Raw genomic sequence first — 19,247 nt, 5'->3', positions numbered from 1 at the left:
ACCTCTCTAAAGCAAGGCCCTTGCTATATATATATATATATATATAAAAGCATAATTATAAGGCTACGAAAACCGAACAAATTTTATTTTATAGCGATTATACACTTATATAAACATATTAATGGGTAGAATATTCAGATTCAGATTCAGATTTGACAATAAACCATGCCAAATATTACACACTGGCCCTTTAAGATACCTGCTTTTGTCACTACATGGCCAGACATGTCCCGAACCATCTTTAAAAAGACACCTGCTTTTGTTAGTCATAAACAGGTCTGCTGCTGTCTCTCTTAGGTGTCATGCTGTTCATCTTCCTGTCCTTCTCTTAATGAGAAACTCAGCTCATATACATGTAATTTGAACAACATCATGCATATCAAAAAACAACAACAAAAAACAAACATATCCATGGTTTTTGAAAGCAAATCCCAACTTTTTATTCTGACAACTGGCCTCACACAGAACACTGTGTAACTCTTGTAAGTAAATCAAGTTTAAAAAAAGGAAACCAAGTGAAATAATTAGTTATTTCAACTAGAGCAAGTTAACAAGGAGATTAGAGTTTGGTCATTAGGAGCACTGGCAGACACATTCACCACTCATTCAGGGTCTGGCTGCTGCTCGCTCCAGATCACTGAACATAATCAATTCACTGAGAAAAATTAGCAAGTGGAACTTATAAAAACGTTGCTGAAGGGGTTTTACAAGTTGTCGAATCTTAAATGGCTAAGTTGGCAACACTGGTCTCCAAGCCCAAGTCAATGACCCCTCATGATGTCAATGGTAAATGGACTGTACTTGTATAGCACCACTCAAAGCACTTTTTACACTACATGTCACATTCACCCATTCACACACATTCGCACACGGGTGGCCGAGGCTACCATACACGGTGCCACCCACTACATGCGCTCATACATCAATGGAACAGCCATTGGGGGCAATGTGGGGTTCAGTATCTTGCCCAAGGATACTTTGACTCACGGACTGGAGGAACCGGGGATTGAACCAAAGATCTTCCGATTAGTGGATGACCCGCTTTACCTCTAAGCCACAGGGTTATTTCCTCAGACTTTTCTTGCCCTTTTTAAAAATGTGTCCACATTCCTCCTAATAATACCATTATTGTGACATTTCAGTTGGAATTTTAGCCCAGTCACCAGATGTTAATGTTGGTGTTGTACTCTTCTGAAACCACAGTTACGTTGCACATTATAAACGTATCATAAATGTTTCTAAAGTGACATACCTGTGATATGAGTATATGAGCTGACCTTGTCATCGAAATATGGAGGGGATGGTGGATGATGTGACACCTGGCGATATTTCTGCCAAGCAGCAGACCTCTGTCTGAGACCAACAAACAACAAACCTTTTTTTGTGAGTCATTGGAGACATTTCCAACCAAAAACCAGGTATTTTAGGGTGCTTTCACACCTGCCCTTTTTGGTTCCGTTCAATTGCACTTAGGTTCGTTTGCCCCCTAAGTGTGGTTCGTTTGGGCAGGTGTGAACACAACAATCACACTTGGGTGCGCACTAAACACCTGGAAAGAGACCTTCTTGAAGAGGTTTACAAACGAACTCTGGTGCGGTTCATTTGTGGTGAGAACATGTTCAGACCTTGATCCGAACCAGCTGCAGTCACATGACACATTGTTTGGGTTAAACATGAGCATGTTACAGTCCTGGAGGATTATTAATGTGCACCTCCTCCTGTACTGCCTTAATATGCACATTCAGCACATCCAATGCATCAAAACATTGTTTTCTAGTTGGAGCCGCGCCTCGTTTTCAAACTGTATGGTTTGACTAAAATGAACAATGACAGCAATATAGTCCACGATGAGCAGCGCTAAAATCAACCTGCGTAGTTGTCCCTCCATTGTGACATTAGAAAGTGTCACATTTATCTTGCAAGTGTACTCTTCTTCAACGTTTGCTTTACTTCCTGGATTTTTCCCACATGGAAATTCTGACCAATCAAGAGCAGCTTTCTCACACAAGGCATTTGATCTGGTCCTCTTGTAAATGCTGCCGTGAGAACACGAACCAACTCTAGACAATTATGCAACTTTGTAACAAAATAAATCCCTGATTCAGACCAAAACAAACAAACTCTACGTCTGAAAGCACCCTTAAGCCAAAACATGATCTTTTCCTGACCATAACCAAGTGGTTTATGTGCCTAAACATAACCAAACATTAACCACAGTGTTGCTGAAATGCAAAGAAACATCTAGTTGAAACATATCTGCTACATAACTTACAAATGTTGCATGTCCATGGTTTGCAGAAATGTACAATGCCAACAGTTAATCTGTGGACAGGGTTGGGAATATAGTAATTATTCTTGCAAACTGGCTCACTGGGCACATTATTGTGAACAAACACAGCTCTGCTCGGCTCCACAGTGAAGCCCGTCATCAAGATGTTTAATGCAGCTCAATTGACATGACAGGAATCTCCACCTGAGTTTTTCTGCCTGCTGCTTCTGTTGTGACTTTGTCTTTGTTTTCCTTCAGCAGCCCAGGGTTGCTCCCTGTTTGTGTTGTCTGAGGAGATAAATGTTGGGGCAGACAGCCGAGGTGGGTCGATGTTAATATCAGCTCTGGGTCTCTCTGGTCTCTCTGTATAGATCAGACATTTTTGGGTCTGAGGGGGGCTCTCGGCAAAATTCTCATGAATGACTGGGCAGATTTTTCTCCTCAGACGCTCAGCACTGTGTAGACATGTTTAAACAACAGCCTCCTGTTAATCACCCTCTGCGTCTCTCTCAGACATTGTTTGATTTGACTTGATATTTGAGGTATTTTAATATTTGAGTTTTGTCTGAGGAACCTCAACTTGCATTTATAAACAGTGTTGTGCATACACTCTGAGCAAACAGCAAATCCGAGCTTGAGTTGTGACTGATGAAAAACTAATCTTGCTGTCAAAAACTCTGAAGCTCTGACTGTTTTGACTTCCTGTGAGAAGAAGTTTTATGAAGTGCGTGAACTGCATAAAAAAGGTATATGGACCTATTTTTTATTTAAAAGATGTGTCTAATTGGCTTTGAAGGACAGGAGAGAGCATGTTCACTGGTAGACAGAGCAGTGTGGGAGAAACAACGCAGAGTCTGAGTTATCGCGTAATCACTGTGCAGGTTGTCATACCAACTGATCCATGAATGGCTTATTTGTCTGATTTGTGTTCCTGCGTTCATCCAGAAGGATCCGCAGAGTGAAATCATTTGATGAGGCTCCATGTGTCTCTCAGTGGGTTGCACCGCTGCCTCTAAATCTCAGAGCCATCCTGTCCTCCACCTGCTTTTATGAGTTGTCATATGCAGCCATCTTGTGGCTATCATACGGCATTACAGCCTCTCAGTCTCCCATGTGAGAGCTAATAACCACATCCCCTGAAGCAGAACACCTCCTTTCCCACAGCTCTGCATTTGTGATTCCATAGTATGAATAATGCATTAAAAGGTATGAAAATCTTAATTTATTTAATGGAAGAACATCTGGTGCCATTTCCACAGTTAATTGGATCCATCAAGCATGAGATTAAGCAGCACATGAGTGGCTGCAAAGTGATTTGATTACCAGCCGCTGCTAGAGTTTTGGATATACGTTCTTCTTCACATTATACCTCTCATTAATGAGACTGTGGAGCTGTTTCAGTCCACACATGAAAGTTTCTGAAAAAATGTTTTTCATTCTGCAACCTTGCTGAGAAAGAATCGTCCATTCCCAGTCCCGCTCCCAGCAACTGCCTCCATTTAGGGTGAAAAATGCAAAGATAGATCAGATCAGAAGTTTTGAAATCGAGGAATGTCATCTGGACTCTGATGCTCACAGAAGCAGCAAGCAACTTATGGGAAAGTGTTCAAGAATTATGGAGCACATTTTCTGTGTGACTCTATGTGAGCCATGAATTAACAAGATTTGATTTTGGTTGGTACTGAGGACTGTTTAGTTGGTCAGAAATGAGGGAGTCATAATTTAATGCCTGTATGACAATTCAACTCTGTACCACTTTCCAATGAGCCTTTATAAAGGAGTTATGTAATGTATGGCTCTGTTTTTGGTTAATAAGTCATTTATTAAAGCTTCACAGATCAGTAAGCGTGACAACTTACCAGGCTGTGAAACTCAATTTGCCTTGTGTTTATCCTCCTCCAGCAGTTAAGTTGCTTTTTAACTGGCTCTTAATTGAATTAGGAATACCCAAATGTATGAAGAAGGAGTTAAGACTGAAACTAATATTACAGTAAATATGTAGCTGGATCTAGAACAGTGGCTCCCAACCTTTCTTCTTAAGGGACCATTTTGCTGTCATTGAGTAAACTGATGACCCCTTACTAATGGAATCTAACCCTTTTTTTCATTTCATAAAAATACAAAGAAATACATAAACTGTACAATTAACCCAAATAGTCAACACAGTAACTGCAGGAAGTGTGTAAAGTGGGCTTGTCTGTATAATCTACATAAAAAAAGCGATGTGATTTAGTTCTCTTCACAGAAATGACTGAAATTCTGCGTTTTTGTGCCCTCAAGTTTGTTGTTTTCAGTATAGATGCGCAACAGGCTCAAAAACCAGAGTGACGCTGTTGCAGCATGCCTGTTCTTAAGTGCCTATTTTTCAACTTTTGTCATGTGTTAAGGAACAACCAATCACAGCAGGCCGATATCTTTCCCTTCTTCCATAAATATCAGTCTGTGATAAATATGGAGGAGAAGTTGATCATTTTAATGCAGAGCTGTCAGATCTTTACATCTGTCCCACGGACACCACCAGTGATCGAGGACACTGGTTCCCAAACTTTTTCTGGAGAGATCCATATTGTTACCATAGTAGACATTGGTGCCCTAAGGGGGTTGTGCCCCCTGGTTGGGAACCACTGATCCAGGAGACCCTAGGTTTGGCTTATGAAACAGGTGACACAGCGAGCCTGGTTCAGTCCAAAGGTAACAAAATCTGCCTCCCAGCACCTCTAAAACAATCTCATTAACATGTTAAATCTCATTTGTTTATTTTGCATTTTCACCCAGATCAGTAACTTCTGGGGTGTCTGTTGGTTGCTGGGCAACTGGTCCCACACAAGGAAGTGAAAAAGCATATTTCCCCAAACTTTGAACTATTCCTTTAAATATTCTAACTGCAGTCTTGACAGCTAATTAGAGACTGAGAAATCACTGACACTCTATTAATGACTGGCTAAGATTTATAACTGCAGATTAGAGGCTTATTATAAAGTGAGTTAGTCAGTAATCCATCACGTCTGCTGCTGAGGCCGTTACAGTACATGCTGTACAGTACTGTGGTGGAACTCCTCACATTTCAGCTGGTCTGGAAGAAACCTGAGAACCAGATCCCAATCACATTATAGAAAAAAAATGTACTTGGGAGACAAATCTCACAATGAAAAATGCCTCCTTAATAAGAATAAACAAATGTCCCTTCAATAGTAAACAAATACATTCATATATGAGGTTAGGGGTTATATTGTGTTTCAGTGAAAATAAATAAATCACAAAATAAAGCCTGCGGGCATCACGTTATCATTAGGCAAGCAAAACTCAGGTTTAAAACCTGTGGAAACAAAGTCCTGGAACAGTGAGATGATGCTGCTGATCTATAGCAACATATAGGCTCCTCTTTTTTTCTGAGACTCCAGACTTTGGTCCATGGATACTTTTTTCTTCAGTGATCTGGTTGGTCAGGTGCCGAGGTGTTGACAGGCTGTGATCCGATACTCTGAGTCAGCCTGCTCTGGAGCAGGTTAGCTGTTCTGCATAGGTTACCATGGTGATGGCTTCATAGTACTGGAAGTTAACCCTGAAGTTACCTACTAATTCCAAATCCTGCTTCATAGTACGGGCCTCTGTTATTGTGGCTGACAATATCTGCTAACGTGACGTCTGCATTACATTGAGGAAGGACCAGAATGCACTAGGTGTGCAATTACCCACGTCTCTTAAGCCCCACAAGGCATCGCCACACCCTGATTGGCCCAGGGAGGAAATGCTCTCAATTCCTCTCTAGGAGACAACACTTTCATGTGATTACATTTATTTTTCACTGAAGAAAAAAAAACAAAAATCTAAGAAATGATGTCATTTTTGCTCGGGTCTGCAAACAAGCATGTTCCTTATGCCCTACATTCAGCTGAAAAGAACTGGGGAGTGGGAAATGACAGCAGGTAGCAAGGTATGAGGAACTGCTACAGTATTATCACTAAAGACAGCAGCTTGGCAACCCAAAAGTTGCTGAGATTTGATTCAGTGCTTCAGTCCTGTTGGTGATGTCATTCATCAGAGAGGCTGAGGAGAGCTACATCTTGACAATGGTCAGCCATAACAGTGGATGTGGAGTGACTCTGCGGTCCTGACTGGAGGTCAAAAGGTCACCTTCCACCGCAGAGCCCAGGAGGAAGAACAGTCAGTCCTGTGTGGAGCCGTGACCAGGTCAGCACAGTGCAGAGAGCCAGACACAGAGCTGTGACTGACTGCAGCGCTGCACCAGGCCCAGAGGTATCCAGGTCATGTTAGTTTATCATCCTGGTGTGAGACAACCAGGGTTTATTGATACAAGCAGCCACGGGGAGTCAGAGGAGGGAGGTGACACGGAGCTGTCAGACGGCAGGGTGGCCTCCACAGTTCAGGGTTTTATCTCTGTTAGTTAGTTTCTCTTTATGCACTGAAGCTTTGCTGGATCCTGTTATTCCACACTGTGTGGCACTGCATTCAGACCCAACACTCATGAAACATTTAGTTATGTTGTAGCTTCACTGAGTCGTCTCTCAGCCACCCCTGTGTTGTCCCGACTGTGTGTAGGGTCACTGTCCTGTCAGAGGACAGACCTTCAGTCCCCTGTGAAGTGCTCTGGACCTGTTTTTTATTAAAGACATCTCTGTACTTTGTTCAGCTTTCCCTCCACCCTGACCCACCCCCAGTCCCTGCCTCTGAAAAACACCCTCCGGCATGATGCTGCCACTGCTGCGCCTCTCCGCTGGGATGGCATTGCGTGGGTGATGAGCAATGCCTGGTTTCCTCCAGATATGACACATAGAAGTGAGACCAAACAGTTCAATCTCAGTTTCATCAGAGCAGAGGATCTTGTTTTTCACAGATCTGTGCCTCGACACAATCCTGCCTCTGAGCTCTGCGGGCAGTTTCCTCTGATTGCTGTTTGCTCATTGTCAGCTGTGAGACCTCATACAGGCAGGTGTGTGCCTTTACAAATCCTGTCCAATCAATTTAACTGACCACAGGTGGCGTCTGATCAAGGTGTAGGAGCATCTCAAGGATGATCAGGAGCAATGGGAGGCACCTGGGCTTAATTTCAAGTGTCATAGCAAAAGATCTTTATACTTCTTCATGTGTTCTTTCAGTTTTTTCTTCTCATACACTTGCAAAAATGTCTAAAATCCTGTTTTCACTTTGTCATTATTGAGTGTAGACTGAAGAGGGCCAGAGATTTTGACCTGCCAGGGGTGGGGGTGTAATTTATGAGGTAGATTAAAATTGAAACAACTTTGTTTTCACACCACTCTTGTGGAACGCTTGGTGAAGATAAAAACAAAGTAAAGATATCAGACACTTTAAAGATTCACTAAGATTCACTTTGTTTTGTATTTTTTATATGAATACGTTTTTTCATCTGGAACCTCCAGGCTTGAGACGCATCTTCGTTTGAGGACTTGGCTCAGATTCCGGTTTTACTCCTTAAAGGGATAGTGCACCCAAAAATGAAAATTCAGCCATTATCTACTCACCCATATGCCGAGGGAGGCTCAGGTGAAGTTTTAGTCCTCACAACACTTGTGGAGATCCAAGGGGAGAGTGGGTAGCAACACAACTCCACCTAATGGACTCTAAAACCTCACCTGAATTTTCATTTTTGGGTGCACTATCCCTTTAAGGAATCTTGACCTGTTTTGATTCGTCTGTGGGAACCTCTTGCGACCGCGTGCCTTTGCTGACGTCGACCCCAGCAGGATTCAAACCCTGGAGCTTCCACATGGAAGACAAGTGCTCTAACCACTATTTGTTTTACACCCAGGGTAATATTGGTTATCAGGTATGAAGAGGTGCAGTGGTGCAAATGTGCGGTTGATCGATAGTGAGTGTATTTATGTTATAGTTTGATTAGTGATGGATAAGTATAGTTTGGGATTGGGGGCAGGGCTAGACAAACATGCTGCTTCCTTCTCCTTTTCAGACATTAAATGTTAATTTATGTTTCTCATCGTAAGTCTTTTCATGAATCACTGTTTGTGTCTGTTTTGTAGTTTTTTTTAGTTAGTTTGACTTGGGTCTCCTCAACGTCCCTCACACCAGTAGGCCAACATTCTGGGATAGAGCCTTCAGCGTGGCAGCCCCAACCCTCTGGAACTCTCTCCCTATGGAGATTCGCCAGGCGCCAACACTGGACATTTTTTAAATCTGCACTGGAAAGACACCTGTGCACCCTGGCTTTTGGTTGCTAGATTGTTATTTTTGTTGTTGTAAAGCGTCCTTGGGTAGCATATATCACATATAGTGCGATAAAGATTATTTTCATTACAGATTGATCTGACAACAATTTTCTCAAATAATCGTCGGGACACAATTACAACTTAAATAAAAAGTGACCTGTTAAGTTTGAATCAGTGCTCCAGCCTTCAGACATTTAACATTTATTCTATGCACTAACAACACAGCAAACCTATTTAAATCAGATTACCACAACAACCTGGTTCTCTTCATAAATACAGTTAGTAAATAACTGCACGCAGACAGCGGAGATATTTTTTAGGAATAATTTATTGCCAGTAGGAAAGCGTGAGCTTGTGGCAGTATTCAATAAAAACCTTAACAAGACCATAGCGTTGCTCACACACACATAGACACCTGGAAAAGTCACGTGTCCATGGATAACTCTGCACTATAAATATATTGGGTCCCATTTTCTTGGTGGAAAAATAAAGAGGTTCCAAAGTCAAAATTTACAAACAAACAAATAAAAAAAACAACACAAGAATATGCAGTCGTTCATTGAAGACCCTTTTTGAAATGAGCAGGAGACAATAAACGTTACGAGTACACTGTGTTTCGGAAAAGCCACGCTCTTTTCTTCTTCCTCTCTCTTTTTTTTTTAAATGTTTCCTCTTTTTTTTGTGAATGTAAGCACAGTAAGGCTGATAATGTCACACCATTTAACTCTTTTTTGTTGAAAATAAAAGCATAGAATATCTACAAAACCTAGTAAACTTTGAAATCAAAACTGTACATTTAAATTTACATTGAAAATGAGGACTTGTATAAAAACATTTTGCTTGGTTTTATTTATAGAAACGAAGATGTTGACGTGAAATATTCTTTTTTTTTCTCTCATGATGCTTTTCCTGTTGCACATTGAAATGTTGACCCTTCAGACAGTCCACTTCCTGTGTATGATGACAGTTAAAGCGATGGCACTGCCAACTCAGAGGGGCAGGAGTTGGACTGAGCAGATGTTGAGATGCTACAGAGTCTCTCCCATAGCTTCATGAGATCTTCTCAGCCGATTGGCCTTCACAACCAGTCTCAACAACCCGTGTTCAGACTCAATTCATGTGTGTGTGTGTGTGTGTGTGTGTGTGTGTGTGTGTATGAGTGTGTGTGTTTTCTGTGTACACATACTGTGCGTGTTTGGTGTGGGTGGTGTGTGAGGGGTTAACATAAGGTGTAGCTGTGGGTTCAGGCACTTTTGTTTGGATCCAGTGTCAGACTTCAGTGTGCTGTTGGGAGTCCAGCGCAGGGATGGCCAGCCGCTCAAAGTGGCCCTCATCGCCGCTCTCGTAGTCGCTTATCATCACCTCGGACTCCTCGCAGCACGCTGACATGTCCGAGCAGGAGGCTGTGGACGTGTACAGAGACATGGACATGTTGTCCAGAGCTGAGGAGTCAAAGTCCCGACTACAACCTAAAGGGTAGCCCCCTCTGTAGCCACCGGCGCCCATGGTGGAAGCTGGGGTGGTGGTGCCTGAGGTGGAAGTCGCACCCTGGCCATCGGTGTCGCCCCCGTCGCTTGGGTAGGAGTGTTGTGGTAGGTACTGGTTAAGGCTGTAGAGCTGGGGCAGGGCCGGGCGCTGGCGGACCCCAGCCGGGCCGCCCGGGCCGGTCGCAGGCAGGTCAAAATCTCTGGGCCGCAGCGTGTCGCAGCGGTCGGCGTACTCCGGCAAAGGTGGTGGCGGCAGGTCGTCGTTTGTGGGGAAGTCCTCCGGCGGCGGAGGGAAGTCGCTCTCAATGTCGAAGCCGCCGGGATAGTAGTCGGTGTCGATGGCATTGGGGTCACTGTACAGAGGGGCGGGCGACTCCACAACCTCATACTGTGGGCACTCCTGGATTCCAGGAAGTTGAACACTTGGCATCCAATCAGATGTGTCCCAGTGATATCCTGTTTGATAGGGAAGAGCCCAAACACACTCGTTAGTGTTCCGCACCAAAGCTAACACACAGTACAGTTAGTTACATCCACCAAATGACATCATGTTAATGTTAAAAACCCCACGCCATGCAACACAAACACAACACGTCACACACCAACACGATGAGTCCTTCATTAATAAACACACCACTTTGTGAGAGCAACTTTTTAACACACTGCAGACACATTTACAGACTTAAAGACACAGTGACATAAAAAATACATTTATTATCACCTAGTTCTGTCTCTGTGTTATTTATTCAATTATCTGTTAACTTGTTATGTGCCAAAAATATGTTTAAAAAAAACTTAATCGAGGATTTTTATAGCAAAAAATTCAGTTTTCTTCAGTGTATACATACATTTATTAAATCAAATGATTTATGGTGACAAGCTAACCCCACCCAACATATCAATCCCTGCTGTAACACACCTAATGAATTTGACTGAAGTCCCTCCAGCTATTCTATCTTGCCCATGTGATGTGTTCACATGGAAACACGATAATAAACAGAAGATAAAGACGCCCTGACTTCCGTTTCACCGTGACTTAAAGACAGAGCTGTCGTTCCCTTCACCACAAACAAATCATATTAAATATATACTTTCAATTTTAGGGTTTTAAGTGTTTTGAAAATAGTTACTATAAATGCTGTGACAAACACACACACACACACACACACACACACACACACACACACACACACACACACACACCATCCAGTCTGTTAAATTTAAAAATTATTTACTGAGCAAAACCCTTGATCATATAATAATTACATAAACATTTTCTTTAACGTCACAGCATCAAAGTCATGCATGGGAATGTTTTCAGGCCGATAAACACTCTTACAGAGTCAGACGTGACGTAGAGAGCGCTCAGTGTCACAGCAGCTTGGCCTTAACCCTCTCCTCATTAAGCTCTGGGGTTAGTGGTTAAGAGTTAGACGGGGGGGGACGAGATCAGGGGGGAACACCAGTGAACACCAGGCAAACAAAGATGTAAAAAGTCACCTCTTGGGTTCTTGAGATCATGAGCCAAAAAAGACTCTTTATACGAGGCAAGGAGGAGGAGAAAGAGAGAAAGAACAAGTCACTTTAAAACCTGAGAGGAGAGAACAATGGGCTGAGAACACCAATGAAAATGTGGACAATGAAACACTGAGAGACACGGTAATGATAAAAGAGAGCGGCAGGTTAATTAATGGACAACAACTTTGCCATTTTCTTAAACAGACTTGAGGTGTGTAATCAAAAGTTGTCAAAGATCAATAGTGGGACTTGAAGGCAACACTTCTGTGCCTGTTTAATTGAGTTTATTTGCATATCTTTTTAATTAGCGGCTGAATCTAGAAAGGAGTGCATCAGGCTTGGATGAGGTTTGTCAGTGTAAGATAATGGCAGCTCTATAACCTGCACGTCACATCCCAACACCAAGGACAAAACTACTGGCAGATGGAAGCAATAAAAGAGTACCTTCTCCTTCCACCGTGTCAACAGCAGAGTTGACAAGGTGGATTACAGTCACTATGGAGGCTTGTGAGAGGCAGGAGAGGGGAGAGTGGGTGGAAGAGAGCTAGCATTAGTACAAATGCTTTTATAATTTCAAAAGACAAGAAGACATATGGAGTGCATGGTGGTGGGAGTGGTGCCAACACAAGCGACACTTCCCACGAGCGTCTTTGTCCGTGTTGCTGGACAGGTTTTATCTTTTCTGTATCAACACTGAATGTCAGGGGGGGGTGTTTCATGGCTGGGCACAAGACAATGGTGGAAGGTGACACAGTGGGCGGAGGGGGAGGGTCTGGTTTTGTTTGTGCAAGATAACACACAACAACAACATACTGAGATGCTACGGGGTGCCATTGACAGTACAGATGGAAGAATCAGTGAAATTCCCCGGAGATATAAACACATTTCCAACCCTAACACAGAGAAAAGCCTGTGTGTGTGTGTTTAGAAAACAAACCGAGGAAATGAGGAAACAGAGAGGAAATATTCAATCTCTAATTCAATTTAGGATTCATTTGCAGTTTTCGAGGTAAGAAATGAAGGTTTTGATGACTTATGAGCAGCACAATCCCCATCGTGATATCCCGGTAATGACAGGGTAATAAGTGAGATATGAGGAGGAAATAACAGGAGAACATAACGTATGTGTGTATACCCTTGTGATATGTTCCTTGATGTTTGCTTTAAACATCCGTTTGTAGCTACACTTCGGAGAAAAAAAAAGAAGAGACAAACAAAAGAAGGAGAAAAGGCATGCTTGTAAATTAAAAAATAAATGAAAGGCAGACAGTTGTCAAAGTTGATGACCTTGTGAGTGATTTCCAAACAGAACATAACTGCTTCCTGAGTAAGTCATCAAATTCCTTTCGAACACGACAGATTAGAAAACAGGGTCGCGTTGTTTTTTTTTGTTTGTTTGTTAAATACATATATATTTCTGTCTATCATCCCGGGAGAATTACACCGAACAAGTTGTTGTGATTGCTTCCGTCTGTACCGGCAGTGATTGAGGACTTACAGGCTGGACCCCCCTATTTAAAACCTTGTTCTGGATCTGTGGACTGATTTGATCCATATGGGAGCTGAAGCCCCGCAGCAAAAAGAAAGAGAAAAGAACATGTGACCCCAGAGCCACCATTTGGGTCATCCATTCTGAGCATGCAGAGAAACAAGAGTTAGCATCGAAATCAACAAGACAAAAGGTAACTGTTGCAAAACCCTGCAGGCTGATCACACAAAAGAAAAACAAAAGAAAAGAAAGCAATAACTCATCCCAGGTGCAGAACGACATCTCATACATGTACGTGTTACAAAAACATGGCATTTTTCACACTAGGCTGGCTTGTTAGTTTTTCTTTGTATGACTAAGAGGGATGGTTTTAACATTCTGGATGGCAGCATACCGTTATCATCGCAGGACTCTGACTGGAAGGAGCTGAGGGACTGGACCTCAGACATGCTGCCCCTGGTGTTGTAGGGGTGACAGGCGCTGTCCTCCACAGGCTTCTTGGTCAGGCACGGGTCCAAGTCCACCACTTTAGCTGGAAGAGACGGCACAGTTTGATTTTAGTGAAAGCCTACATACATAGATGAGATGGCAAACCATACAGTTTGAAAACGAGGCGCGGCTCCAACTAGAAAACAATGTTTTGATGCATTGGATGTGCTGAATGTGCATATTAAGGCAGTACAGGAGGAGGTGCACATTAATAATCCTCCAGGACTGTAACATGCTCATGTTTAACCCAAACAATGTGTCATGTGAATGCAGTTGGTTCAGATCGAGGTCAGAACACGTTCTCACTACAAACAAGCTGCACCAGAGTTCTTTGTAACCGGACCGAGACCACCTCTTCAGAAGGTCTTGGTTTGGTTGTTTTGGTGCGCACCCGAGTGTGATTGCAGTGTTCACACCTGCACAAATGAACCGCGTTTAGGGGACAAGCGAATTTGAGTTCGATTGAACCGAACTAAACAGGGCAGGTATGAAAGCACACAAAGTAAAAAGTACACGATGACCAGCGCTAAAATCAACCCATGTAGTTGTCCCTCCATAGCGCAGGGCATTTGATCTGGTCAGCTTGTAAATGCTGCCATGAGAACAAGAACCAACTCTAGACAATTAAGCAACTTTGTAACAAAATTAGTCCCTGATTTGGAGCAAAGCAGCAAGCTCTAGGTCTGAAAGCACTCAGCGATTTGATCCTTGACTCCTTCAGTCCACATAAGGGCAAGATTGCTCCCAAATTGTTCCTGAAAGCTGTTCAATCAGCGTGTGTGTGTGTGTGTGTGTGTGTGTGTGTGTGTGTGTGTGTGTGTGTGTGTGTGTGTGTTAAGATTAGATGAGATCCTGATGAACATTTTGGCACTTTGCGTGGTGTGTTTATGAATGTAATATGTTGTGAAACGTTGAGTGGAAAGGCCTTATTGTCCATATATCACAATATGGCAAATATGTACAAAATCTCTGATATAATGTGATTAATGTTCAAAGAATTTCTGCTCCACTGTTGTGCATAAGGCAACACTTTCATTATCACATGTAAAACCACCACTATTTTCTTTAAATTTAATTTGGGATGAACTTGAACAACAGAATTTAGCAGCAAGTTTCCTGGCTGGAGCTTCATAATTTGATTCGCAATTATAGAGGAAATAGAGACAAAGTTAAACTAGTAATTAACTGAAGTGTTCCAGTTCAGCATTGCCTTTATTTTTCCTATAATTAGGACCAAATTACATCGTCCTTTCCCGGATATTCACAAGACAATGATTAGGTAAATATGGACCCATAAAATCGTGTTACCCAGAATTAAAACTAAACATTATCATGATAGGATTTTGCTGAAACTCAATGATACTTTTGAATTGTTTGCTTTAAATGCAGCACAAGTCATAATAGCAGCAATTTGGACCTCCTGCCTGGGCACAGGTAAGTCAAGCTGTTGAGGACTTACCATCATAATCATAGTCCCAGTTTGGCTTCTGGATGGAGTCGCTGTCTGAGACAGAGTTGGAGGGAGGGGGAGGAGGGAGGTTGGGTGCTACACTGCACACAGCCACAGTCTTGCGGTGTCCGTGCACAGAGTCTGGGTTGAAGGTGCTGAACTCCGGATGCTCCGGGATGGCCGAGCCCTCGAATGAGTTCCTGTCCAAGTTGTTTCTTGAGTCGCTCGGAATGCTGGGAGTGTAGGAGATGGGCCTCACGGGGACCTGAGGCGGGATGTCGGAGTAGATGTTCTTGTTGAGTTTGGCGTCAAAGTAAGGTCTCTGCAGGAAGGAGTGAGGCGCTGTTGAGCCTCCGAGATGTTTATCGTCGTTGTTGTTCTTTGACCTCCTGCGGCAAGCCTTCTTGCGGATGATGATGAAGAGGAGGACCAGGATGAAGATGCTGGACACAAAGACCACGATGCCGATCACCTCCTCCAGGCCGATGTTCCAGGAAGTGGAGATGAATTCATTGCGGACCTCAGCGCGGAGCTCACACATCTGTCCGTTGAAACCCAGCGAGCAGTTGCACTTGTAGGAGCCGTATGTGTTCTGGCACTGGCCTCCATTGGCACAGGGGTTCTTGATGCACTCATCCACATCGCTCAGGCACCTGGACGGCACAGTGGAATTTAGTGAGGTGTTAAAAACCACTGATGCAAGAGTGTCAAGGTGTAGATACTGAATAATTTAATGTGTTCAGTTTATAAATTCGAACACATACCTGTCACCCTGGAAGCCTGTTTCACACTCACACACTGGACCGTCCAGACTGTCAATGCACTTTCCACTGTTTTTACAGGGGTTGTCTCTGCAGTACGGCCCCAACTGGCACCTGCATTCAAAACAAGTTCACTTAAGAAGCCTAAAAAATATATGAGAACTGCATTTCTGAAATGTGTTTTTGCAAACATAGAAAGGATATACTACAGTGTCAAGCAATGGGTATGATATAATTCATGAATACAGATCTACAAAATCCCCGACATGAAAATGCAGGTTCAAACTCAAACTACTTCTCAACGTTAAACGTTAGTATTAAGTATTTATTTCAGTATTAGAATTACAACATCATACTGACATGGCATCAATGCTGTATGCAGCAAGAAATTGTTCACTTTTCCTATTTAAAACCAAACAGAAAAAGGTTGTGGTACCTTTGTCCTGAGTACTGCCCTCTGCACTGGCAGTAGAAGTCCTCTGCACGAGGTACACAGGTGCCCCCGTACAGGCAGGGGTTGGAGGCACAAGGGCTTATGCCAATCTCACAGTGGGTGCCCATGAACGAGGCGGGACACTTACAGAAGTAGCCTGCAGAATTTAGAAACAAGACAATGACATTTTTAAACTTCTCAAGTCCCAGTCAGTTTAGGAAGAATCACTGGAGGTGAATTTCCTCTTTAAACAGCTAAAGGTGAGCCACGTATAAACACAATTTCCTGGTGCTTTTACTTTAACTGTTCACTTGTTAAATTCTGCATATTCATATTAATTCCAATAGTACAATGATGAGCTGAGCATGCTGTTTGGAGTGTGATCTTTTTTTAAATTCAGCTGATGTAACTGAAATTTAACACATCCTGCAGATGTTTTACAAAGAGCCTTCCAGCGATGGTGAGGGATTATGCCCCCTGAACCGCTGGCAGGTTTTTAATGTGAAACAGATGCAGAAGTGTTGAGTTTGCAATAACAGCAAACAGCACTAACTGCAAATTAACACAGCAACAGGAACACATAAGAAAACAGTGAGAGGTCCTGCAAAGCTACGGTAGGAGATGCTTGACTCTAATAGCCTGTCTTGAATAAAAGAAGAGGGTAATCTGTTTCAGTAGCATGTAGCAAAGAGGAAACTATGCTTGATTTGCAGTTAGGGATTTAGAGCACAACTAAAACTCCTCTTCAACTCGCTGAGACCTAACATAATGTACAGATACTGAGGTCGTAAAGCATACTAAAAGGACAGCCTTAAGTTTACCTAAAGCTACACCAGAGAGACTCTGAGTGCAATGAGCTGAGCAGGACATTAATGTACCTCCATTAGGCAGCGAGGTGCAGCTGCCTCCATTGGTGCAGGGGTTGCTGGAACAACTCTCGGCGGGTGCGAGCGCACAGCCTGGGGTGACGTCCACTATGTCCTCCAGCACAGCGTGGGCCCGGTGAGCTTTGGTGTTGAGAGGCAGCTCCTGGCCGTTCAGGGTGATGGCCTCCATGCAGCCGCGGAGCCCGTTGGTGACGGGCAAGCTGCGTCCGTGGCGAGCCGAGGCGAGCTGGCGTATGTGACCACCGAAATAAATGCTGTTGTCGAGGTTGAGGGTTCGCAGGGTGCCCGGTGCTGTGCCTGAGGCTGCGTGCACCCGGTCCAGCACCAGCTTAGCGTAGTTACCATCCACCTCCAGTGTGAGAGTGTGCCACTCCCCGTCGTTAACCTGAGCGCTGTGGACTGACACGAGGCCGGGGCCGCTGCCACAGTCAAACTTGTACTGCAGACGGCCGTTCACGATCTGTCAGAGTCACAAAAAAAGGAGTTAGAGCACGATAAACATCCAGCAGTGAGCAGAAGTTTTTATCTCATCAATTCTGCTTTTTCATTCACAGTCCTCAAGATTACAACTTCGGTGGAAAAATCTTAATCAAATCATCAAGCCACAGTTATAAATCAATGTCTAACACAGTCATAAATCCCTCCCCATCAGAAAATACACTGTGCATCAATGTATTACCAAGCCATGAAATAATTTTGACTCTTATCTTGATATAGAGCAGACTAATGTCGACTAGCAACACAAGCTTGACAGGAGATCTTTACGTAACATATACCTTGTGCTGGTGCCTCGAAACAAAACAAGCCCTTCTCCAAACAGTTAGGAGACATTAAAAGCCTCACACGGCAGCCTGATAAACAATAACTGCTTCTCTGCCAGCCAGGTTTTAGCCTAAAGTCTGGCATGCAGACTGCTACACCAGACAGACTCTGAAAGGAATGTGTGGAAAACTGCTTTCTGTTCCCCTCCCAGCACTAAAATAGCTCTTGTGTGTGAGATTTTTTTTTCTTCAACCCACCACCACATTCCCATAGTCCCTCAAGTGAAAGGGGTTTTAAAATGGCTTTTTGAACCCTTCAGCATAGTTGATTGGTACACATGGCTGGATGGTCTCATGGGAGGGCGGTCAGGGTCAGTTATGTGTTTATTAAGCCCTTCTGATATGGAAATGCTGGGCAGTAATACAGAGGCCAGCTCAGAAATGCAGAGGGACTGTCAGTCTAGACTTAATTATGATAAGCGAAGGTTATCGTTTCGGTTTTTAAGAAGCTGAAGGAATAAATGCACGGTTACGGCTCAGTAATAAGGCTGGACCAATACCTTTAAACACACACACACACACACACACATACACACCTCAAGGATGCTGTAGTCGGTTCCTTTAGCGTACATGACAGTAGCATGGCTGGAGAAGGTCCTGAGTCTCAGCGAGAGTTTCATCAGCTCCTTGTTCTCATTCTCCATCAGAAGGTATTTCACATAGCCGCTGCCGCTGAACGTCAGTGAGTGGCCATCTGATAACAAGTAACAGACATGTGTTAATAATAAGGGTGGGGAAAAATAATAAAGGGTACAGGTAGAAGAAGCTAGAGACGAGTGAAGGACAAAGAGATATCTGGGAAGACAGACTATTAAAAGGTGGGATGTCTTACCAGAGCATTTGCCCTTTTTGCCCTCTGGACACACACAGCTGTACACGGTATCTCTTGGATCTGCCACACACTCCATCCCCTCAGGACAGGGGCTGTTCTCACACAGGTTGTTCAACACGGGACATCTGCCACCTAAATGAAAACACACCTCCATTTAGAAAAAGGTGTTTCTAACAGGCAGGAAATGTGTAAATGCACGTGTGTGTGTGTGTGTGTGTGGTGTAACAGTCTACCTTCACACTGGCAGGTTGCAGTTCTCAGGTGTCGCGGGGTGACAAAGCTCAGGCGAGCCGTGCTATATGTGGACATAGCAGTCTTGTCCAGGGAGATGACCTCATCGCAGAAGCTTAACGGGCAGTCCAGACCCGCACACAGCTTCTGCACCACCCGCACGATCCGAACGCCCGTCATCTCCTCGATCACAGCTGCGGAGGAGTTCAGCTTACGGAAGACGACCTGAGGACAATTAAAACATGAGAATCAGCTTTTCTCCGTCACAGACAAAATATCTATCTCAAAGACGCTTTTCACTTTTCTGATGTTTTATAGCCTAATTGAGTGATGGTCCTTAGATGCTGCCTAGCAACAAACACTCTGGTACCATCTGC

At 43.5% G+C, this 19,247-nt stretch overlaps 1 protein-coding gene across 3 annotated transcripts in view; it reads right to left on the bottom strand.

Annotated features, from left to right (window-relative positions):
• Positions 1-8,782: 8,782 nt before the first annotated feature.
• fat1a (FAT atypical cadherin 1a) overlaps positions 8,783-19,247 on the bottom strand; it is an 87,207-nt gene continuing 76,742 nt past the window's right edge. For 2 of the 3 annotated variants that reach the window (XM_050045622.1, XM_050045623.1), the window contains exons 20-29: positions 18,873-19,095; positions 18,640-18,771; positions 18,344-18,501; positions 16,978-17,446; positions 16,103-16,256; positions 15,670-15,780; positions 14,915-15,558; positions 13,361-13,498; positions 11,460-11,495; positions 8,783-10,415 (exon numbers count right to left, since the gene is read on the bottom strand). In XM_050045622.1, the coding sequence (XP_049901579.1) occupies positions 9,742-10,415; positions 11,460-11,495; positions 13,361-13,498; positions 14,915-15,558; positions 15,670-15,780; positions 16,103-16,256; positions 16,978-17,446; positions 18,344-18,501; positions 18,640-18,771; positions 18,873-19,095 (2,739 nt within the window). In that variant the 3' untranslated portion in view covers positions 8,783-9,741. The remainder of the gene's footprint in view (positions 10,416-11,459; positions 11,496-13,360; positions 13,499-14,914; positions 15,559-15,669; positions 15,781-16,102; positions 16,257-16,977; positions 17,447-18,343; positions 18,502-18,639; positions 18,772-18,872; positions 19,096-19,247) is intronic. The other variant, XM_050045624.1, reaches the window with a different exon arrangement.

Source organism: Epinephelus moara, chromosome 5 (genome assembly GCF_006386435.1).
Source record: "Epinephelus moara isolate mb chromosome 5, YSFRI_EMoa_1.0, whole genome shotgun sequence".
NCBI lineage: Eukaryota > Metazoa > Chordata > Actinopteri > Perciformes > Serranidae > Epinephelus > Epinephelus moara.
Note: the sequence above shows the minus strand (reverse complement) of the source record. Positions and strands in the feature narration are given on the sequence as shown.